This window comes from Plecotus auritus (assembly GCF_963455305.1).
Source record: "Plecotus auritus genome assembly, chromosome: 6".
NCBI lineage: Eukaryota > Metazoa > Chordata > Mammalia > Chiroptera > Vespertilionidae > Plecotus > Plecotus auritus.
Window position 1 is genome coordinate 22,739,165 of NC_137773.1, and position 23,819 is coordinate 22,762,983.

At 42.6% G+C, this 23,819-nt stretch overlaps 2 protein-coding genes across 2 annotated transcripts in view; both read right to left on the bottom strand.

Annotated features, from left to right (window-relative positions):
* Positions 1-502: 502 nt before the first annotated feature.
* On the bottom strand, positions 503-8,116 carry GRPEL2 (GrpE like 2, mitochondrial). Its single transcript, XM_080675922.1, has 4 exons — positions 7,980-8,116; positions 5,630-5,783; positions 4,752-4,833; positions 503-3,447 (listed from the first exon to the last, which is right to left on the bottom strand). Exons 1-4 carry the CDS (start codon positions 8,054-8,056, stop codon positions 3,083-3,085), a joined length of 678 nt encoding a protein of 225 aa, XP_080532048.1. The 5' UTR covers positions 8,057-8,116; the 3' UTR covers positions 503-3,082.
* Positions 8,117-11,268: 3,152 nt separating this feature from the next.
* AFAP1L1 (actin filament associated protein 1 like 1) overlaps positions 11,269-23,819 on the bottom strand; it is a 61,683-nt gene continuing 49,132 nt past the window's right edge. Inside the window, exons 15-19 of the mRNA XM_080675923.1 lie at positions 23,412-23,523; positions 20,281-20,445; positions 18,400-18,578; positions 13,412-13,540; positions 11,269-13,102 (exon numbers count right to left, since the gene is read on the bottom strand). Of these exons, the coding sequence (XP_080532049.1) occupies positions 13,079-13,102; positions 13,412-13,540; positions 18,400-18,578; positions 20,281-20,445; positions 23,412-23,523 (609 nt within the window). The 3' untranslated portion in view covers positions 11,269-13,078. The remainder of the gene's footprint in view (positions 13,103-13,411; positions 13,541-18,399; positions 18,579-20,280; positions 20,446-23,411; positions 23,524-23,819) is intronic.

A 23,819-nucleotide genomic window follows, 5' to 3' on the forward strand; every position in this document is an offset into this window, starting at 1 on the left:
TGAAAATGAAAGGCCAAACTGCAGGAAAGGCCGGCTCCAAAGAAAGCCACCAGCCAGGAGGCTGGGTATGTGGAAGTCAGCTGAGCAGAGGTGAAAACAAGGCCAGGCAGAGGTTGGGAAGGACAAGGTCACGTGTTAGTAATCTGGTTGAGGATGGTAAAAAATCCAGCAGTTCAAGTTAAGTGGTTAAAGCAGACAAGACAATTAGAATCAAGAAGCAAGCACAAGAAAATAAGGCAATTCTAGAGAGGAAGGCAAACACAGGAGTCTAGATCTAAAAAAATACAAAGGAATCAGAAAGAAGCAAGTCAAGGAGGTATAACAGACAAGATTCAACACCAGGGAGGGTGGGGAATACCTTCATGCATCCATTTGGCTGGGCTGCTGTGAAATCTCAAGGTACCTCCACTGAGCATCAAAAACACAGTGGGTCACAGTCACTGAAGTGACCACAGCATATCAATACACAATATGAATTAGTCAAAGACACTACACATGTGAATTGCAGTTATTTCAAGTTGGGTTTTATTAGTTATTTCTGAATATCATATATCATCCTTAGTTTTCCCTCTTTGATTTTGCTTTAGTGTTTAAGAGCCTTTCTTCACTTAACAAATCCTTTGCCATGAAAGCATTGATCAATCACAAAGTTCAAATTCAAGGAAATCAAAGAAGTTACATCAGTATTGTACTGACTGATTCCTTTACGGCAGTGAGGAAAATCCGCTAGAATCCAAGTACTAAAACACCAAGACCCCTTCTTTACATGAGCCAAAGTTTCGTCCCATATCCACTGTAAGCCAATGTCTTTTCATATTACCATCAAGGTGAAAATGATTCAGAGCACCAACACAATTTTCTTGCTCATTCAGTCTAAAAATGTGGGTTTCTTGCATTATGGTTAAAAAAACAAACAAACAAACCACACAAAACCAAACCCCAAAACAACCATAAGTTGGAAGGAAAATAAGTCCCTCTGATTAGCTTGTAAGTTTGAATAGTTAAGTACCTCTCAACCAGTATTTCCCCTTTCCCTAGACTTTAGGCAGCTATAAAAACAGGAAAAACAATGTGTATAGTAAAAAGCAATAAAAATAAATATTTGAGGGCCTACTAAAATAGGCAATTTACACATTTCATTTAATCCTCACAATACTGTGAGAAGATTATAACCATTTTTACAAATAAGGAAGCAAGCTCAGAAGGGAGAAATGAATGGGGCCCAAGGTTATAATGACGACTGAGCTGGGATTTATGTTCGGGTCTATGTCTACCAAGCCTATGCTGGATTATGCTGCTCTGGCTCTCAAAAGCCCTTCAATTTGAGATTCGTACAGTCTGGCTCCATTTTCTAAATTTACACTTTTAAGTCCACAAAACTACTGAATAATAAAAAAATTTAAAATTATTCTCAAACTACTAGCTAAAACAGGAGCTTAAAGGAATATTAGAAAACTCTTCAAGTAATCTGAACATTCCATACCTAAAATTGTGGTTATTTTAATTCACTGGTAATGATAGCCTGTAATCCAAGGGCACATGAATAAATAAAATTGGCTCATTTTCTTATTGTCACCATCTGTCAATCTCAAAGGAACACAGGCCAAAACAAAGACAAATTCCTATTGTGAAATCTGAATGCTCATTAAATTTATACTATGCACTTAGCAGGATGCTAAGAGGTTCTGGTTTTAAAATCTTACCACCAGTGTTTTGTTGCCTTTTTAAGAGCATGCATTCTTTTTTAAAGTGTCTAAATCTGATAGAGATGGTAGGGCTCACTGGCGGATGGCTTTATTGATATAAGTCTGTGTAGTGTCCTAGAATTCTGTATGTCTAAGAGGATAACTTTTACCGCTCCACTGAAAGCAGTCAAGAGTTCCAGTAGAAATGGATTTATTTTATGGGTAATTAAGTTAAACCTAAACCTACATAAAACAACGAAGGGAAAAAAAACCAACAACTCTAAACCTATACAATCTGAACAGATAACACTTAATTGTCCGCTGGGAACATCTTTGCATGTTCATTAAAGAGCTGTTAAATCTTAAATGATTGAAGTTATCTAGTTGTTCCTTATTTGAGTTCTCAGTGAAATTTAGTTCATTAGTTTTAGAGAATTTTTTTTGAGTCCAATTCTAAAAACACTATTTTCATACGTCAGGAAAAGTGGAAAGGGTGAAATTAGTTCATATGAAGACCACTTCTAGCATTAAAATAGCCATACGTGACCTCCTTTCTAAAATTTGTTGTATCATCCATTCACTGACTCATACATTGAACACATTTTATGGAACACCAGTTATAAGAAGCAAGACTGAAAGAATAACAGATAAACATATAGGCTCATTAACTCTAGGAAGTCAATACATTTAAGGGGTGATATGTTTGCATACATGTGACATAAAGGGAACTGGGTATCTTAATTTCTCAATGTTCCCTGCCTTCCAAGTTTTGCCTGGGTCTTTAGCCCTTATAAATGGAAATCAGAAAAAGACAATGAGTGTGAATATAATGTCTACCTGGCAGGAACTATAAGGACAAAAATGGCTTACAGGAAAATAAAATTTAAAAAGGTAAAGTCCTGAAAATCTATGTATATAAAAATTAACCCAAATGATCTAAATTCATACAACTATAAAGCTTTATCATCTAAGTACCCAAATGTTGAACCAATCCCTTTCCCCACAAAATACAAGATCCTATACAATTCCTGTTATGGGGACTATTAGAAAGGAATATTCAGTTGAAAATACATAAACATATATTCATTTCCAACTTTTAAGAAGATTTTGGGTCGAAAGTCATCAGAGTACAAGTGTAAAGATAATTTTCTTAAACATATTTTGATAAAGGCCATAGGAACACTTGTCACATTGTTCAAATGCCCAATAGCAAGACTCCTGATGAGACAGACCAAACAGGTCACAGTAAATCAACAGAGTGTCTTAGAAAGAAAGCCAATATGACTAAACCCAAAAAGATCACATGAAGTAGCTCATGTACAATACAAACCTAGTTTAATAAATAAGGAAACACAGGTGACTGCACTCTGAAGGACATTCAGTTCCTCACTGCCCATTCACAGTCTTCTCTGAGACTCCACTGCCACTTCCACCTGGGCAAGTCTGATGGTGCGGCCATGAAGCTTGTAGCCGTCTTGCCTTACTAATGCCACCGTGCCAGGCTGCACCCCAACACCAGCCGGCACATGACAGATGAGTTCATGCTCATGTGGGTCGTATTTGTCACCAACGGGGGTCATCTTCTCCAGGCCATGCTTGGCAAACACACTTTTCAGCTTTGCTTCTAAAAGTGACAATCCTCGGAAGATCTTCTCAAGGCTGAGCTTCTGGTCCCCAGGTTCTGTTTCTTCAGAAATGCTCTCTGTAGTCTTCTCCAAAATGTCTGCCACCTCTACCAAGTCCTTACAAAAACTCTGAATTCCTATGGAGAAACCAGACACTTTTAGTGTTTATGAGGAAATCACTCTGCCTTTGGGGGTGGAGTTTGGGGAAGGGCCAGAGAGGTGACTAGTATACTGGCCACACCAGGAAGTGGGAAGATCGCCACACAGGAAGGACTCAGGGATCATCATCAACCCAACGGACAAGCCAGTTTCTCTTGGAAGGCACATGACTAGGAAGCCTACTAGGATGGTAGGCAGATGTAGAACCCAAGAACTAGGTAAGACTACTTATAATGGGCTCAGGAACCGGTCCTTTAAAACCATTTTTATGCTTCTTGTATTTTTGTTGCTATTCATTAGCAGCGAGTTATGTAAATTTTGAAAATTTCTGTCTCAGTTATGTTGAGGCATGTATTCTCAATGGGGACAAGATATTAGCATTTTATGGGAGGCAATAATAAAAAATTAGTTGACAAAAGACCATGCTAAAGGTGAGTCAAAAGAATGGTTTATTTTGAGGATTGGCTAAATAGGAAAGAAAATTAAGACACATTAATGAGTCTCCAACTGCCTGCTATAAAGTAGTGTGACACAAGGGAAAGAATAATAGGTTAGGGGTCAGAAGACAATGAACTCAGCCTAAATTGTGAGTACAGCAAAATAATCACAGATTTGCCCTTTACCTTTGAAGCTCTGTTACTCAACTAACACTGTTATGAACACATTTGGGACAAGATGCATGTAGAGAAAAATGTCTGAAAGTCTTTGAAATGGACCAAAGAAAAATTAATGTGATCTAGCACAACTTCCAGGGTTATCTGCTTCCATATAGACCAACCTTTTGTCTGAGTTATTTTATAATTTAGCAAGTTGTAGAATACTGAGAATAATGCAAAAAATTCGTGTCCACACTCGTAAAAATTTCTTGGTGGAGATACAATTGATTATTGCACTATATAGACCAATTTTGCTACTATGAAGCAAGTTTCAGCAGGCCTGATTGCCAATGTGTCTGTTTTATGGATTCTTCTCTGACCATCTTAATGATTCACTTGTTAACGAGTTAAACACAATTGTTTGTATGAGCACTAGAATGTTAAATGTACATGCTTGAAAAGGAAATAACAAAGGTTTGGTCAAAGTAAAGACAAGCGTTATTTTAGTAAATGGTTTACTTGACAACATTTCCCATAAGCAGCATAGAAAGCCTATGGTAATAATGGAAGGGTAGGGTAGGGATCAGTTAAGTACTCAGATGTGTTTTCACTATGTTCTGTTTTCAGAACTGTTAGTAAGTGGCCTTAAAGTTAAAGCTACTCTTTATTGTGAATAAATCTCTCACCAAATATCTTGGCATCTTCTACACATCTCTGGGTTCGCCTTCTTATGTTTTCACCATCAGCTAGAGCTCTCTGGTATCTCACCTGACCATCAAAAGCAAAGTCAATATGATGAGAAAACAAATGCTTTTTGGTAGGAAAGAATGTTTTTGCATACTTGACAAATTTTAGCCTTGTGACAGGTTTTTAACTAAAAAAAAAAGGAATTGTAAGAATCTTCTATCAGTTACTCCAAATGCCCAGTCAAAGCAGGAACCTACCCTTTATAGAAGCCCTGAAAGGCTGTCATTTAGCCTGCTAGCTTGAACATATCAACAGTTTTCAAGCTCATCTTGAGAAAAAGCTTTCTTTTTCACATTCAGCCAACATTACCACTGTCCAACTTTTGTTCACTGAATGAACTCTAAGACAAACAAAAGTACATTTTAAAAAATGTGTCATCTATTTGAAGGCAGTTATTTTAGACTCTTTAGTCTTTGTCTCTTTCTTTTTTATAATCCCTGGTTCCTTTAAATGCTGTCATAAAACATGCTTTCCAACCTCCTTACCATATGGTTCGTCTTGCTTTGCAATTACTCTAATATCTATCTTTACCAAAGTGTGTTTGTCAACCCAGTACTGGGAGCAGTATGCCAAATGTATGATCAGCAGAGCATAATGATAAATAACCTGTCATTCAACAAATATTTATTGTCAATCACATGCCAGGCATTGTACCTCCTCTGAAGCTACAAAAATGTAAAATATCTAAATACTGTAACAAAATAGGGAATTAAAAGAGATTGCTATCCTTAGTCAGTGATAATTGACATAAAAAACTTTACTTGAATATTTAACCAGAGAGAGAATGTCAAGAGCACATAATATAAAATCTACTCACTGTTAAATCCTGGACTTCCTTCTCCAGTTTAACAGCTTTTAACTTTAAGGCTCTTTCTGCAAGAGAGGGCCCAAGCTCATCAGGAGGATCCTCAGAACTGCAGTCCTCACCAGCAGTTCTCTGGGTGGCAGTGCTGAAAGGATGCAGACATCCCCTGAAGTAGGAGAGAGGTAGCACATAATGAAGAAATGCCATCATAAACAGTCAACAGCTATAACAGAGTTCAGAGACTGGAAGTTTCCAGATTGAACTCAAGACAAGTGTTTTCAGTCACAGTAACAATATGAACAATTATAAAATGCTTACTAAATACTACAGACTGTTTTCAAGATTTTACTTAAATCATCTTTTCATTTCATAACAATGCGTGAGATAAGTACTATGATCATTCCTATTCTACAGATGAGAAAACCGAGGCTCAGAGAGGCTTAAGACTTGTTCAGGATCACATAGCTAGTATTCTATGGAGTCGGGATACTGGCACCAGGCAGTAGAAATAGCCAGAAATAAGGACACAAAAATTAGCAAGAAGAAACCAAGTTCTGATACTCAGAATCAGTGGGAGCATTTATCAGTCGGGGGAATTCAAAACATAAAACCATAAAGCTGGTTCAATCCTTGATTTTATAGTTGGGGAAAATAAAGCCCAGTACAGGGACTTTATCAAACTGAAGTTAGATCTAGAATTCTAAATCTTCTGGATTGGAAAATGTAAGGCTTTTAGGGGAGAGAATGAACCTGTGCTGAATAAGAAAAATTCTGAGATGGTAACTCACCTATATGCAAAATAAGTCAATTAAATATGCATAAAACACTGTATGTTATGGACTGTGAATTATAAACAGGTGAATAAGAAAGATCTTTGTATTTAATTATACTTATAATCTACAATTTTTATACAGCTAAAATGTTTGCCATTGCATTCAGTTTATATAGGAGGAAATTTGGAGTAGGGGGTAGTTTGTAGATCTTGGATTGTGGGACCTCAGCCTTTTCTTCAATGAGATTTCCAATACACCTCCTGGATCCTTGTAATTTGATGATAAGTAAAATTATCAAGAAAATCAATCTGTGAGTACAAAAAAGCTATTTAAAAATGGTTTATTCACATAAACTGTCATAGACTGAGGAGTGCTCATTGAGGTGACATGAGCAAAGGTTTAAAGAAGGAAGAGGAGTTTGGCTTCAAGAAAGGGAAGAGGGAACAGCTAGTATAAGGTGTAGGCAAGACTTTTATATTCCCAGACTTTCCAGGCCAGTCCTGAATTCACTGGTGTTAGATTATACACATGAAATAACTTCTTCCTCATAAACCTCTCAGGTCCTGAAAGAGAGGGGAGCTATGGCCAATCCCTTCAATTCCCACTGCTTCAGAATTGGAGTGGGGGTGAATTTTATCAGGAGAAGCCATTTTTCTTCTGGTCACTTCCCTACATCACAAACTGCCACAAAGACTTTCAGAAAAGGCCCGAATTCAACCTCTCACCCAGGTGTTAGGGCGGGGTGCTTGCTAGATCAGGTGTGTTAAGATAAAAAGATGACAAATAGTTTTGCATACAGTAAGTTTTCGGATTCCCCCGCGGATTAATTTACATTTCAGAGGTCCAACCTTATCCACCCACATACTCAGCCATTTTCTTCATTCCGAGGAAGAAGTAGTCACAGGGAATTGTTCCTGAGAATAATTAACATTGCTTACTAATTACAAGCGCCGATTCTGGAGCCCTGAATGGTTGGTTTCCAGTCTGAAATATTATTCCGAGAAGTTACTCAACTTTTCCAAACCTCAGTTTCCTCAATTAAACCGGGACTAATACAAAAAATTACCCATAGTTTTACAATGGGCATAAGTGATCACTAAAAATGGCCTCAGCCCATAGATAAAAACAGCAGCTGGAATTCACAGACCCCTAAAGGCAGGTGAAAGGGCCGTTTGGGGAGACACCAATTCCAAGCCCTCCTTTTCCTGACAGGTAAAGTTAAGCCCGGAAAACGGGAAGGGACTGGCCTAAAGTCACACAGGAGTCGGGGGAGAGAATCCCCATCTACCTACAGACACCAAAGCCGCGGAGAAGGGGCCGGGAGAGGTACCTGCCCAATTCAACCTATGTTCGGGGCTGAAGAGATTTCCCACCTCCGAGGACGTGACCTCGGATTTTTCCACCTTCTCCGCCTGGCAGTGAAGCGCGGTTGTGGGCCTCAGTTTGCCGCTCTGTAAAATGGGGCGGTGAGCGCCTGATCGGAGTGGCCGAGAAGCTTGATGAGTCCTTTTGTCCACAACTGCCCCTGCGGCTCGCTCATCCCGCATTGTCCTCACGTCCCCGACCCACGGCCTGCTCCGCTGGCTTACCTGCCATCGGACGCAGCACCCGAGGCCAAGAGGTGCTGCACCCGCCGCCGGACCGCCCACAAGGACCGCGCGGCCATGTTCCCGACCTAGGCCGACAGAGGCAGCGCACGCGCACTGGCTCCAAGTGACGAGAAACGCCCACTCAAAAAACCACGCTTCCCGGCAGCCTTCGCGGGCGATTCCCTCTCCCGGATGCCGGAAGCGAACGCTCATTTCCGGTGCGCCAGTCTGTTACCGAGCCGGGGCGCAACACTTCCGGCCCTCAGTGCGTTCTGCATGTTGTATGTGTTTCTGTTACAACGACGTTAGGCGCGGTGCTAGCCGCGGGTTCCACGGGGATCCCAGATGTGCTCTTTTGGAGCGTATGTGAAATTATAAACAACAAACAAGTGCAAACGCGATATAAAGTCAAAATAGGACCGAAGTTTAAAGGTGAGGGTTATGGTGTTGCGGAAGGCTAATACAATATGGCCGAATGTGGGGAGTTTTCCTAAAGGAAATAATATTTGGACTGAAAGCTGTGGAGTGAGTACATGAAAGACAGGAAAGTAGTTCAGGTAGTAGCAAGCAGCTTCTGCAATGATCCAGTAAGAAGGAGAGTACTGCGAGAAAGGGACTGAAATACTGGAGGGAGTGGAGGTGACAACGTAAGACGTATGGTTAGGCATTGGCAGATCACCTGAAGGATTTAGTATATAGGATCCAACCCGGCAGGTGTGGCTCAGTGGTTCGATTTCCGGTCAGGGCACATGCCTGGGTTGTGTGCTCAATCCCTGGTGTGGGGCATGCAGGAGGCAGCTGATCAATGATTCTCTCCCCTCTCCCTCTCTGAAATCAATAACAATGTATGTTGAAAATAAAATATTGGGTCCTGACACCCCTCCTTCCTTCATCACTGTTCCCTGGTTCTCTTCCTCCAATTTTCTCATATCTGCCCCTTCCCCCTAAAATGTTAGTTCCATTAGGGTAGAGATTTCTTTTTGGTCTGTGAACAGTACCCTGATGTAATTCAAACATTTTGGAATGAGTCTTATTTTGATTGCAATGGGAACATGCGACAAAGCCTGTACATGTTTAAAGGAGTCACTTTGCTGTAGGGAGGAGATTCCAGGGTGTGAGAAACAGGTAGGGAGACAAGCTGTTGGAATAGTCCATGCAAGCGTTCTAGGGTCACCTCAACAAAGACATTATTTAAATCGCTAATATTTTAGGTGTGTCCAGCACATTTTTGTTTCTATATTAGTATTTTATTTGCTTTGTTTTCTTTTTGCTTGTTCTTGCAGGCGTCCTCAAACTACGGCCCGCGGGCCACATGCGGCCCGCCGAGGACTTATCCGGCCCGCTGGGTGCCGCTGCCTGTCCTGCTTAGCAGCGGACTCGTCCCGGGCCCGCAGTGCGCATAGGAATTTGTTCATAGTCTTTTTTTTAAAACTATAGTCCGGCCCTCCAACGGTCTGAGGGACAGTGAACTGGCCCCCTGTTTAAAAAGTTTGAGGACCCCTGTCTTAATGAGTATGAGCTTCATGAGGCTGTCTTGTTCAGAGCTGTGATTTCTGACATCTAGTACAACAGATACTCAATAATATTTGTTGAATGAATTGATGAAGTTTGATGGAATGAGTGGAGATAGGAAGAAGTGGATGTATTTTAGAAAGATTTAGTATGGAAAGCTGACAGGATGTGACTGGTGATTGGGGTTGAGGGCATATCCAGACTAATTACTGGATAGTCCCCAAGGTTTTAAAAAAGTATTTTTTAAAGGATGAGAAGTGGGCCTTCCTTATTTGAGTGCATTCACCAGAACATGGGTTACCTGTATGTATTTGGGCTAGATTTTCTCTCTGCTTGTCTGTGAATTCCATGAGGACAGAACTGGAGTCTTGTGTATGTTTATATTCTATCCAAGGCCCAACTCATATGTGTTGAAGCTAACACCTATGTTTCCTTTTGGCCTTAGGGCCAGAGCAACATGAATTAAAAAGGGATTATGATCCCCTTTTACATATAAGAAAATTGAGGCTCAGAGAGGTTGGTGAACCTGCCCAAGGTCCCCCACTAAGATTCTGACACTAGAAATTTGAGAGTCCAAACATCTGGGAGTGTTGGAGCTTCAAGTCCACCTCAGATCCATGAGCCTATACTTTGAAAAACAACCAAACAAAGCATTTAGCAAGCAAGAACTAGCATCTATGCTTTAGCGATTTTCTTTTTTTAAAAAATGTATCTTTATTGATTTCAGAGAGGAAGGAAGAGGGAGAGAGAGATAGAAACACTAATGATGAGAGAGAATCATTGTTTGGCTGCCTCCTGCACGCCCCCTACTGGGGATTGAGTCCGCAACCCGGGCATGTGCCCTTGATGGGAATCGAACTCGGGACCCTTCAGTTGGCAGGTCAACATTCTATTCACTGAGCCAACCCGGCTAGGGCTAGCCATTTTCTTCACACTTCTCTTAATTGTTCAACTTAGACCAAATATACTGCATACATTCACTCATCTATTTATTAAATGCTACTGTGCTTCTGAATGCTGCAATGCAAGGGGAGGGGGAGATATGAATGAAATGGAGACTTTACCCATTTGGAACTGAGAAGAAGGCCTGTAGGGTCAGACCTTGCATTCAAGTGCTAGTCCAGTACTTCCTAACTGTGGGCTTTGGCCAATTATCTAACCTTTCTGGTTTGCATTTGCTGAACTGTGAAAACTTGGATAACAGTATCTGTGTCACAGGATTTTAGTGAAGACTAAAGGGATAATGCCTAGAAAAGTGATTAGTTAGCACCAGGACTGCCTACATAATTTAAAGCAGCGGTCGTCAACCTTTCAGACCTCCCGGACCACCAGTTGGTGACCGCTGATTTAAAGGACAAATGGAATATGTGGAACCTCTTGTTCTAAATTTATTAAGAGGGCAACAGCAGAGAAATCTACCAAGCACAGAGCCCTGCTAAGCCGGACTGCACAGGTTGCATGCCTGTGAAGCTGGCTCTGGCTAACATAGCCTGATGCATGGTAGTGTTCAATAAATGTTAATTAGTCCAGCTGGGTGTGGCTCTGTGGCTGAGCATTGACCCAGGAACCAAGAGGTCACCAGTTTGATTCCCTGTCGGGGCACATACCCAGGTTTCGATCCCCAATAGGGGGCATGCAGGAGGCAGCCAATCAATGATTCTCTCTCATCATCGATGTTTCTATCTCTCCCTCTCCCTCTCTGAAATAAAAAATATATATATTTAAATAAATAAATAAAAATTCTTTTAAAAGTGTTAATTATTAATTTTCTAGGGTTCACCTCTCAAAGAGTCGTAAGATTTATTGGTGGAAAAAGACACTTAGTCTCAAAATAACTACGTGGGAAACAATGACACAATTGGGTTGTCGGGTGACATTTCAGATTCACATTTTAAAAAGCATATTGACAATCCAGATTATGTAAGTGCCTGTTATTGAAGATACTCAGGTGGAATCTGGATGAAAACTCAGCTGCAGATTGTTGCCTTATAGCTTTTGGTGGTTGTAATTACCATGTAAAAGTCAATAATAAGAACCACTATTGACTAGATATTTACTATTACTTGGACACTGTATTAAGATGCTTCCCATGTATTATCTCACTTAATTCCCCCAACGGTCTTGGGATGGACATACTATTGTTAACCTGGTTTTGATAGGTAAGGAAAACAAGAATGAGAGAGGTCAAGTGACTTTCCAAAAGTCTCAGCTGTTAAGTGGCAGAGGCAGGGCTCAAACCCAGCCCTGTCTGGATACAGGCTCTATAAGCCCTAAAACGTATGCTCCACCACTGACCAGCTGGGTGCTTTGGGTCAGGTTATTTTTCTTTCTCTGGTCTCCAGCTACCTCAGAGGGGGGGAAAGTTTGGATGAGGCTTCAAGTATGTAAAGCCTTAGGCAGGGTCAAGTATGTCAAGCCTCTAGCAGAGTGGCCAGAGGTTATTATGGGATTTCCCTTCTCTTCCCTGGAGCTAACCTCTGAGCTCCTACAGCTAAATGGTTTTATCTTTATTGGAGGAAAATGTGGTAGACTTATAAAATGCCTACAGTGTTGAGAAAGTAGTGGCACAGCAAGGAGACTTCCCAGGACTTGAGGTCCTTGCTCCTCTATAAAAATATCAAGTGTTTGTAAAAGGCACTCATGTGGCAGAAATGGGCCACTGTCCTCTTGGTTCTCCCTGATAGTTTTACTTGATAGCAGATATGGAAGAGCAGACAGGTGGGCTTCTTGAGTGCAAGATGAGGATAAACATGTTAAGAGTGTCTCCTACATTTCTAACCATTACTCCTGGAGCCAGAGTGTCATATAAAATAGGTAAAGGACTTGATTGACAGCAAATGACCCCACCCTACAAAGCTGGAAACTTCTTGTGGACATTAGCAAACCATGCTCCTGTCACTGAGCATCACTCAGAGCTTAACATACATCAGCTACTGAACCTCTCCTTGCCTGCTACTTATTTAGGTCTCTGATTTGAAAACAACTCAAATCTGGAGTTCTGGTCACTGCATCTGCCTAAAGCAGATGAGGAATGATTGTAGAATTTGCATGTTCTCTATAGCTTTTGTTCACCTTTATGCAGGCAGGGATAGCTCTATTGATTTTTCAGCCTCTTTGTCTTGCCCAAAGGCTGTCAATAATGCCCAACACAAATGTGATTGGATGATCAAGTCACCTCTCTCTATTGCATCACTGATGCTTCAGCACTGCCTTCCTTTGCCCTAAGAACTGGGAATGGGATGCTGAGAATGGGATGGAATGGCTTATTCACACGTGCTTTCATTTCTTCCCAAGGGAAGGCAAAGACATTTAACAAAACCTTTACAACTGTGCAGATGTCTGTCTCCCTCCACCCCCATTTCCCACCCTCTGTAAAGTTATATAGGGATGCCCTTCATCTCCCTCTTCCCTTCTACTTCTTCCCTCCTTATACCCCTTTTGATCATGCAGACAATAAAGGCTGGTCTTTTGGGTGCCCCAGAAAGTGGGGGTTACTTTCAGTCTTCTGACAGCTCCTTGTGAAAAAAGCCTTTCCGCCTTAGATGGACACACTGATATTTCCTTTGGATAAAATTCTCATCCTCTTTCTAGGTCTTCTTCATTTCCCATTCCTGAAGTACAGAAAGACAAGACAGATCAGTTTGTTGAATAGTCAAGTGCAGAGGTTGGCAAACTGCAGCTCTTGAGCCGCGGTTTGCCGCTCTGTTGACTAATGAGTTTGCCGACCACTGGTCTAGTGTGACTTGTAGGATAAAAACATTTCACTGCACATCGATTGGTTGCCTTCTGCATGCACCCCGACTGGGGCTGGGGATTGAGCCTGCAACCGAAGTATGTGCCCTTGACCAGAATCAAACCCACGACCCTTCAGTCCACAGGTTGTTGCTCTTCCTACTGAGGAAAACTATCTAGAGCTGTACCTTGGCTTTTTGCAGCACTCTTCCTTGGTTGGAGGTTACAATGGATGGGCTCCTCTTCCTCAGCTCAGAAACACAGTTTACAGGGAGAGGTTGCTCTGGAGGATTGTTCTGGGGTTTATTTGCAGTTTCCTGTCGATGACAAGAAATAATTACATAGGTGAAGTCTAATGCTGGCTACCTACACCCAGCCTGCCCTCCAAAGAATGCATACAGAGGGCATTATACACACATACTAGCATCAAACAGGATGAGGGAGGAAGGTACTCGAAGGCCTTGGAATAAGCTAATGACAGCTGAAATGACCGAACCCTCACTATATACTAGGCATTGTACAGATTAGTTTATTGAGCCTTTTCAAGCCTATGAAGTAGGTACTATTAGTCATCTTATTGTAAAGGTAAGAAAAGTAGGAAGGTCAAGTCACTGCTCAAGGTCACATGTCTGGGGAGTGGGAGAGCTAGGTTTCCTACCCCACTGTCCTTCCTATTTCTTTCTCTCCTGCATTCCTTCTAATTTTCTTCACTACCCTGAAATTTTCCAGGTGATTGCTTAGTACCTTACTGGATGCAGTTCCTTACATGGGACATATTAACAGCTTAGCTTGCAGGGAATTTGGAGAAAACTTTAAAGGTCACGGAAAGAGTCAAAAGTGGAGGGAAAGTTTTGGAATGTGAACATCAGGGCCTATTGGTGGGAGGAAGCAGCTGGGATGAGTGAACCACTTCTAGCCTGTCCACCAGCCCTCTGTGACTCTGTGTCCCTGGCCTTTAAGCTCTTAATTTTTAAAAAATCTTTATTGTTGAGATTATTACAGATGTAATAATCTTTTTTTCCCCTTGTTGGCCCCCTCCACCCAGTCCCCGTCCCACCCCAGGCCTTCGCCACCCTATTGTCTGTGTCCATAGGTAAAGCATATATGCATATAAGATCTCTGTTTAATCTCTTCCCACCCCCACCCTCCTTCCCTCTGAGAATAGTCAGTCTGTTCCATTTCCATGCCTCTGATTCTATTTTATTCACCAGTTTATTGTGTTCATTAGATTTCTTATTCATTTTGATTTTTAGATTCAATTGTTGATAGGTATGTATTGTTGCCATTTTGTTGTTTATATTTTTTATTTTTCTTCTTCCTCCTCTTCTTAAAGAATACCCTTCCACATCCATATAATAAAAGAGTAATATGCAAATTGACCATCACTCCAACACACAAGATGGCTGCCCCCATGTGGACACAATTTGGCTGTGACAAAATGGCCAGCAGGGGAGGGCAGTTGGGAGGGACCAGGCCTGCAAGGGAGGGCAGTTGGGGGCAATCAAGCCTGAAGGGGAGGGTAGTTAGGGGTGACCAGGCCTTCAGGGGAGGGCAGTTAGGGGCAGTCAGGCTGGCAGGGGAGCAGTTAGGCATCAATCAGACTGGCAGGGGAGTGGTTAGGGGGTTATCAGGCTGGCAGGCAGAAGTGGTTAGGGGCAATCAGGAAGGCAAGCAGGCAAGCAGTTGGGAGGCAGCAGTCCTGGATTGTGAGAGGGATGTCCGACTGCCCGTTTAGGCCCGATCCTACCTGGATCGGGCCTAAACGGGCAGTTGGACATACCTTGAGGGGTCCCAGATTGGAGAGGTGCAGGATGGGCTTAGGGACACCCCCCGCCCCCGTGCACGAATTTCGTGCACCAGGCCTCTAGTTTCATATAATACTGGTTTGGTTGAACTCCTTTAGCTTTTTTTTTTTTGTCTGTGAAGCTCTTTATCTGACCTTCAATTCTAAATGATAGTTTTGCTGGGTAGAGTAATCTTGGTTGTAGGTCCTTGCTATTCATCACTTTGAATATTTCTTGCCACTCCCTTCTGGCCTGCATATTTTCTGTTGAGAAATTAGCCGACAGTCATATGGGCATTCCCTTGTAGGTAAATAACTGCTTTTCTCTTGCTGCTTTTAAGATTCTCTCTTTGTCTTTAGCCCTTGACATTTTAATTATGACGTGTCTTGGTGTGGTCCTCTTTGGATTCTTCTTGTTTGGGACTCTCTGTGCTCCCTGGACAGAGTAAGTGTCTTTCTTTCACCAGGTAGGGAAAGTTTTCTGTCATTATTTCTTTAAATAGGTTTTCAATATCTTGCTTTCTCTCTTCTTCTGGCACCCACATAATGCGAATGTTGGTACGCTTGAAGTTGTCCCAGAAGCTCCTTACACTATCTTCATAATTTTGGATTCTTTTTTCTTTTTGCTCTTCTGGTTGGGTATTTTTTGTTTCCTTATATTTCAAATTGTTGATTTGATTCTCAGAATCCTCTACTCTACTGTTGAATCCCTGTATATTATTCTTTATTTCAGTCAGTGTATGCTTTATTTCTGACTAGTCCTTTTCCATTTTTTTGGAGGTTTCTAGAAGATTCTTGAATAACCTTATGACTGTGGTTTTGAACTCTAAATCCAGTACTTTGCTTTCTTCCATTTCTTTCATTTGTGACATGTTTCTTTGTCTCCACATTTTGGCTGCTTCCCTTTCTATGTATTGGGTAGAGTTACTATGTCTCCTTGAGTTGGTAGTGGCCTTGTGTAGTAGGTGTTCTGTAGGGCCCAGTGACTCAGCCTCCCCAGTCACCTGAGCTGGGAGCTCCAGGTGCACCCCTTTGTGGGCTGTGAGCACAGTCTTGTTGTAGTTGAGACTTGATTGCTGTTGGTGTTACTGGTAGGAATTAACCTCCAGGCCAATTGGCTGTGAGTACCAGCTGCGACCACAGTGGGAGAGCTGCTATGCAGGAGACACCCCTATGGACCAGGACTTGCTTCAGTGGGGCTTTGGTGCTGACTGAGTCTGCCCCTTGAGTGTGTTGCTTATGGATGTGTAGAGTTGTAATGTGGTATAGTCTGACAGGGGCCACTGGGTGCACTGGCTCTTGGGTCTCCAGGGAGGTGCAAAGTCAGCCACTGCCTGGGACCACCCAGCAGGAACTACAGAGAGATCTGCAGATTCCTCCTCTTCGTATTGGGTTTGGAAGTGCTCAGACGGGGCCCAGCTGTGAAGCCAGTCAGGCTGGTGCTGGTGCTGGGTCTTGGGACTTTTATTGATAGGTTTGGTGCTCCTTGACACAGCTCTAGCTTGTTTGAAAGAATTTAGCCTGAACAAGCACAGGCCATTCATATGCAAAACCTGCTGCACACAGCTTGGGTGGGATTATAAATTGGATGAGGTGGGGTCTTAGGGAATCATCAGGGCGGAGCAAACAGACATGACCACCAGTCAGCCCTGGGATCTACTGGGGAGGTCCCAGCATAGGAACGGTGATCCCTGCAAGCACCTCCATCTGGGAGAAAGCCACCATTGAGTTCCTGTCCCAAAGCCAGACAATCCAGTTCCTCCTCGTATATGTCTGTGTACCCCAAAGCCTCACCCTGGTGCTGGAGCTCAGAGGAAGCGGGACCTTGTAAGTTCAGTTCATGGTGCTGGCCTTTTAAGAGGAATAGCTGGATCTCCAGCAGCCTCTGTGTTACTGAGCCCCAATCTGCACTGTTTTTTACAGCCTGTAGTTCTTACTGCCTATAAGGACTTCTTTTCCCAGCTCTGGGATCCTGGGATGGGGGTCTGGTGTGGGGTTGGGACCCCTGCTCCTCTGGGCGGCCTTCACAGAGATGATCTCCCTCCCGATTAAAAAAGTGGCCCATGTGGGTGCAGACCAGCCCGTTCTGTGCCTTTGCACCTCCTACCAGTTTCAGTGTGCTTTCTTCTTCTTTAGTTGTAGGACTTCCATTCAGCCAGATTCCCAGCAATTCTGGATGATGGTTGTTCTGTATTTTAGTTGTAATATTGATGTCTACCTACATTTCTCTGAGTCTTAATTTCCTTGTCTGAACGTAAGTAGAACATTTATTCATTTGAAACATTTATTGCACTCCTACTGTTTTTCAGACTATGTAAAGGGATAGGGCTAAAATGATAAAAAATACAGTCCAATTCTTTTTATTTTATTTTTAAGATTTTTTAAAAATTGACTTCAGATTGGAAGGGAGCGATAGAAACATCAATGGAAATCCTCCTAAGCTTTTAATTTTTAAGTTAGGTTGGAAATGCCCCATGGAGAGGACATGTAGGGTGGAAGAAACAGCCCTAACTTCCCTAGTCATGGGGTGTGGTCTGACCAGGCAGCTGTTACCTTGGACAACAATAAGATGAAAGTTCTCAATGATAACTTGAATTTATCAGACAAATTACTTCATTTCTCTGAGTCTTAATTTCCTTGTCTGAAAGTAAGTAGAACATTTATTCATTTGAAACATTTATTGCACTCCTACTGTTTTTCAGACTACGTAAAGGGATAGGCTATAATGATAAAAAAAATACAGTCCAATTCTTTTTATTTTATTTTTAAGATTTTTAAAAAATTGACTTCAGATTGGAAGGGAGAGATAGAAACATCAATGATGAGAGAGAATCATTGATTGGCTGCCTCCTGCATGCCCCTATTGGGGCTCAAGCCTGTAATACAAGCATGTGCCTGACCAGGAATGGAACTGTGACCTCCTGGTTCATAGATCGATGCTGAACCACTGAACCATGCCAGCTGGGCCATACAGTCCAATTCTTAATAAAAATACCAGTTTCCTTGTCTGTCAGATGGGGTGAATACACATAGTACTAGCTCATAGGACTGCTGTGAAGACTATGTGAGATAATACAGGTTAAGATGGTATGGTAATTGATTAACACAAGTTTGTTATTCTTATTCAACATACGGTAGTTATCAGTAACCTTAAGGCCACTTCTAAGAGATACAAAGTCAAGTAAATGGCAGTGCGTCCGTGGAGAGAACACAGGCGAGAGAACTTGCTGCGAGAGTCCCCTTCCTAGCTGTGCCACCAATGGCATGTCCCTTAGGGCCTCTTTTGTTATCTGTAAGCGAGCATAACTCCTAGCCCCAAAGGATGATAAAGATCTGTAACATGTGAGGGCATTAAGGAGCAGCTACCCCTGGTGTAGCAGGGAGTGGACTCACCGCACTCTTGTTCTTGCTGCTTATGGAGAGTCCCAGGGCTGGGCCCCCTGCCAGAGACCTCTGTAAGCGCTCCTTCACAGCCACCAGCTTCAGTTCCAGGTCGATCCGGTGCTCTTCCTTTGCCCGGCACTGAGCTTCCAGGGTGGCCACGGCCTCCTCCAGAACCTTTAACTTTGTTCCTGTTTCCAAAGACATTGATGAGAAACAGCTGAGCTTGGCCTGAAGCATCAAGCAGTTTGGCAGGGCCTCAGGCCCTAGTCTGCCCCTCCCAGAGGGCCTTTCCTATCCTCAGTCCTGGTTGAGAGGTGGACTTTGGGCCTGGGGTTCCAGCTCTATGCTGGGTAGTGTGTTTTTTACCTTCCCAATACCCATTTCCCCATCTTCTGGATACAGAACCCTGTTTTTTTCCTCTGGGAAACCACATTTCCTCCATTATTTTTTACTCCTGCCCAAATTTGTGCACTTGGGCAGGAGTCCCTCAGCCCAGCCTGTGCCCTCTGCAACCCGGGACCCCTCGGGGGATGTCCGCCTGCCGGGATTGGGCCTAAGCTGGCAGTCAGACATCCCTCTCACAGTCTGGGACTCTTGCAGTCCGGGACCCCTTGCTCCTTACTGCCCGCCTGCAGTGGAGGTGGCGAGAGAGGCTTCTGGCTGAGTGGCACTCCTCCTGTGGGAGCGCACTGACCATCAGGGGGCAGCTCTTGCATTGAGTGTCTGCCCCCTGGTGGTCAGTGCGTGTCATACAGACCGGTCATTCTGCTGTTCGGTCGATTTGCATATTATGGTTCTATTATATAGGATAGTTTGGATGGGGGTGACCTCAATCCTAGTTCAAGGGGTTGGCACATAACTTAATCCTGGCCCATAATCCTATATCAATCAGGGTCACAGTGATTGGCTTAGGGATCAAAGTTGGTCAGAGTGAAGTGTTTTTGGGGGCCACTAGGAAGAGAAGTTCTCTCTGCTGGGGTGGCTGAGAGGATTAGGTGAGGGCTGGAGTTGCACAATCATTTTGTCACCATGAGGGGCAGAGAATGAAACCAATGTAGAGGAAGGCCAAATCAAGAGTTGGAGAAATGTACTTCCTGGTGACATCATTTAAGTCCTTTGACCTTGAAATACCTGATTGTTCAGTTTTTCAAGTGCATTTTTCTTTTTTTCATTACTAAGCCAGTTTAACTTTGGTTTCTGTTCCTTGTAACCAAGAGTCATAACATAGAGCTTTACATTGACCAGGGGTTCCTACGAGGATTTTGCTGCTTATTCAGTTTAACCCAACATATCTATATTAGAGCCTTCTTGGTACCAAGAGGTATCTATGTTGGGCCTTACTAGGTTTAAAAATTAGTCCATGTTTGTCCTGAGGGAGGCTGCACTGGAGGGTTTTCTTGTAACGGTGGGTTCTTTTCATTCATTCAGTTGTTCATTCAGTGAATACATATTACATGCTTGCTATGTACCAGGCACTGTCCATTGTCCCCAGCACCTGGACCTATGCTCAAATAGCCGTGCTCAGCACCTATCTGTGAATGAATGAGTTAATGTGAGGTTCAAATGACCTTTTATTTCTCTGATTCTAAGACACACGCTGTTTTCCACATTTTAACGTTTCTAAAATCAGATTGCATCTTACATTAAGTGTACACATTTTTGTGATGCTTTTTCATCCCTTTACCCCAAAAGCAGTTATTAAATAGGTGGCCCTTCCATTAGTCAGGAGGGATGATGATGGTGGTGGTGGTGACGGCAGCGGCGGCGATGATGATGATGAAAAGGAGGAAGGAGGGAGAAGCTCACCTGTCTTGGGTAAGAAACCAGGTGATCTGTTCTAGGGAAAGGCCAAGCCCTCCAAGAGCGCTCAGGACCACACCATGTAGGTACCTGGATTGTTCCGAATGGCATCCTTTAGCTCCCTCTTTTCTTGCCGCAGTGCCATCAGCTCTGTCCGGATTGTCTCTTTTTCTTTCTCCAGCTTCTCTTTTTCTACCAGGTATCTCCGGGCATCCTCCTCAGCTCGGTTCTTACCGTACTTGTATTGATTGGCACCTGCAGAGTTAGGAGGCAGGAAAAGGGCCTCAGTTCTGACCTCTGGGAAGGGCATTTGGGTGGTGTTAGCTTCTCTTTCAGCCTCAACTTCTCCATTTATAAAAATGGGGATATTTAGAGCTACATCCCTAGCTATAGTTAATGTGGCTGCTCTAAGGAAGCAAGGAGCGAAAGGGAGGTAGTAGAGCTCAGGGATGAGGGGGAAGGGCTTTGGAACCAGACAAAGGTTTGCATTCTCTTTTGCCCTTTATTGGTTGCGTGACATCAGGCAAAAGAGAATAGTGATGTTTTTGTGTCTTCTTCTCAGCTATAGTTTCCACATTTGTAAATGTGGATATTGATCAAATTTATCTCTTAGCATTGTGGTAGGTTTAAAATGAGATAATTCATGAAAAGTACTTAGTGTAGTACCTGGCAAATAATAAGTGCTTAGTAAAGGTTAAATAATAATAATGTAAAATGTAATAAATAAAAATGTAATAATGTAAACATTTTTGTGATGTATAACACACTTTGGTTTTAAAAGGACATATTTTGTAGTCAATTCTCAGGTATGTGTAAGACAAGGAGACTGGTAGATAGAACTCAGATCCTTAGAGAATCAAGACCTTGGGCTAAAGTCAGGTATTGCCCATTTTATTTCTAGGAAATGGGTGGGGATAGAGAGAGATCCAGTAGTCTACTATGGGCTCTACACTATGATGATGGACCAAAACAGCAGATAGCCCGGTTGCATGGCTCAGTAGTTGAGTGTTGACCTATGAACTGGGAGATCACAGTTCAATTCCCTGTCAGGGCACATGCAGGGTTTGCTGGCTAGATCCCCAATAGGGGGCGTGCAGGAGGCAGCCGATTAATGATTCTCTTATCATTGATGTTTCTATCTCTCCCTTTATCTCTGAAATAAATAAAAAAATATAAAAACAAATAAATATAGCAAAATTTTATTGAGTATTTACTAAGTACTAGGTCACCTATATGCATTTCCATTTCTTTTTCATAAAAACTGACTATTATTAGCTCTATTTTATTGTTGAGGAAACAGGCACAGAGAGGTTATATCTTACTGTTAATGATGGCAGAACCTAGGTTTGAACCCATGCCCACCTACTCCAGATCCATGCCATGCAGTACTGCTTTAGCTGGGGCAAGGCCATAGTCAAACCTTTCAGGGAAAGTTTTATGTATGTTGTTGCTACAGTCAGCCACACAAGGTCCTTTGTAAGTTGGTGGGGTATGGAATAATTCCCATGATTTACTGATAATTGTGTGGGTCTTGTCTCTCCAGTTCTTATAGGGATCGCAGTGATTACCCAGTGACTCATGCAAAAATCAATTCCTGCCACAACTACCCTGCAAGTCAAACCAGATCATAAATAAAGCATGGAGGGCAGAGAAGGGGACACATACTTCCTCCAACTTTCCAGATATACAATAGCATAACAGGGGAGCTGGCTCCCAGACTTTTGAATTTTTTAGGCTGGTAAAATAGAGAAAATGGGTAGACCAACAAAGCGTTGTTGACATAACAGATAAGGCCCTTAAAAATTCCAACTACCATCTAATTATTCCAAATACTTTATAAAATAAATAATATTGTAACATTCCCAGAGTTGGGAGAACACAAATGCAGAATAAAGTAGTCATTTACATTGAATAGATTTAGATTTATGAAAAACTTCCTGCACTGTGCTTATTTTTATCATTTCAATTGCAGATGAGTGAAAACTTCCTTAGGGTCTGAACCAGTGAGTGGACTCACTCTTGGGAGTCACTGCCCTGGTTTGCCTTACTATGTTGGCACCACGGAGAACAGCTTATCTCACACCCGACCCTGTAATCCTTGAGTCACTCAAAGGGTGGTGAAGAAGCAAACTAGATTGTTGCAAGGAGCTAAAATTCCTTGGGCCTCCTAGTAGTGGTGATAAAGTATTTGCCTCAGAACTGCCCAAGTATCTTCCAGAAAAATCTGGGCTTCCATAGTGGAGGGGAAAATAAGGAATATTTAATGTCCATGTTACTAGTGTAACTAATGCACTAATGTGTTATATATCAGTGCTTCTTTCCTTTTTATTGCTGAATAGTATTCCAGGTGATCTTTTTTTAAATTAAATATATTTTTATTGATTTCAAAGAGGAAGGGAGAGGGGGAAGAGGAAACATCAATAATGAGAGAGGATCATCAATTGACAGTCTTCTGCATGCCCCTACTGGGGACTGAGTCTGCAACCCAGGCATGTGCCCTGACCAAGAATTGAACCCAGTGACCTTCTGGTTCCTGGGTCGATGCTCAACCACTGAGCCACACCTGGCTGGGCGCAGGTGATCTTAAGAGGAAAGCCTCTGTTGTTTCTGATAAATCAGCTGTTAATCTTAGTGGGGATCCTTTGTAAGTGACAAATAGGTTTCTCTTCTACTGTCAAGGTTTTCTCCTTTTGGCTTTAGCATTTTGACCAGTATGTGTCCTTTGTGGATCTCTTTGCTTTTATTTTACTTGGACTTCACTGGTACCCTGGATATATCAATAATGTTTTTCAATAAACTTAGCAAGTTTTCAGCCATTATTTCTTTTAATATAAATATATATATTTTACGCTTCTTTCTCTCTCTTTTTAGTATGTTCTTTATGTGTATGTAGATTTCATATAAAGTCTAGATTTCTGTTCTCTCTTGAATAATTGGCACTGCTGTGTGTGGGCCAACGGTTGGAGCTTAGTGGGCACTCCTGAGCACTCCAGTTTCCTCCAGTCTTCCCCACCCCACTCCTTGTTGTTTCTCCTCTGAGGCCACATGCAAGCTGCCCTTCATCACTGTACTTATGATGTGATTTTTCTTATGGTAGAGTATTTTCTTACACCTCAATTCACTCATTTATTTACCTGCCTGATCCCTGGAGGAATATGATTTTGAGACTCCCTCCACTCATGGGCTGCTTCTCACCCTTTCCCCTCCCCCACAGAACTCACTGGAGGCATGGCGCTTGACTTTGACCTGTGGATCCACTCGATGGGACTTCTCACTGCAGGAGGAGGCGTGGCGCTTCACCTGGGCCCCAGTGGGACGGTCAGGCTCCTCATCCTGGGAGGGAGATGGAGGAAGAAGATGAAGTGCAGGTAGGCCCTGAGTCATCAACACGGGTGTATCCTGGTCTGTGCTTGGTGGGTGAGTGCCATGGGACCTCTGAGATCTTGGCTTTACATTTTTAAACTTGTGTAGCACTCAACAGTTTATAGACCACTTTCACTAGCAGTATATCATTGGATCCTCCTACCATTCTGTGGGGTGGGGGCAGCAGAAGATAGCCCTAAATTGGAATATGTGCAGAGAGGAAAATTAAGAAGTCTGAAAAGATTGTGGGTGACATATTTAATTTA

Bases quoted from the DNA above. Each gene is read 5' to 3' on its own strand.
- GRPEL2 (XM_080675922.1), bottom strand. From the start codon at position 8,056: ATGGCCGCGCGGTCCTTGTGGGCGGTCCGGCGGCGGGTGCAGCACCTC. The intron at 5,784-7,979 runs GTAAGCCAGCGG...CTCCTACTTCAG, and splicing joins GGTGCTGCGTCCGATGGCAG to GGGATGTCTGCATCCTTTCA. The intron at 3,448-4,751 runs GTGAGAGATTTA...GTTTCTCCATAG, and splicing joins AGAAGATGCCAAGATATTTG to GAATTCAGAGTTTTTGTAAG.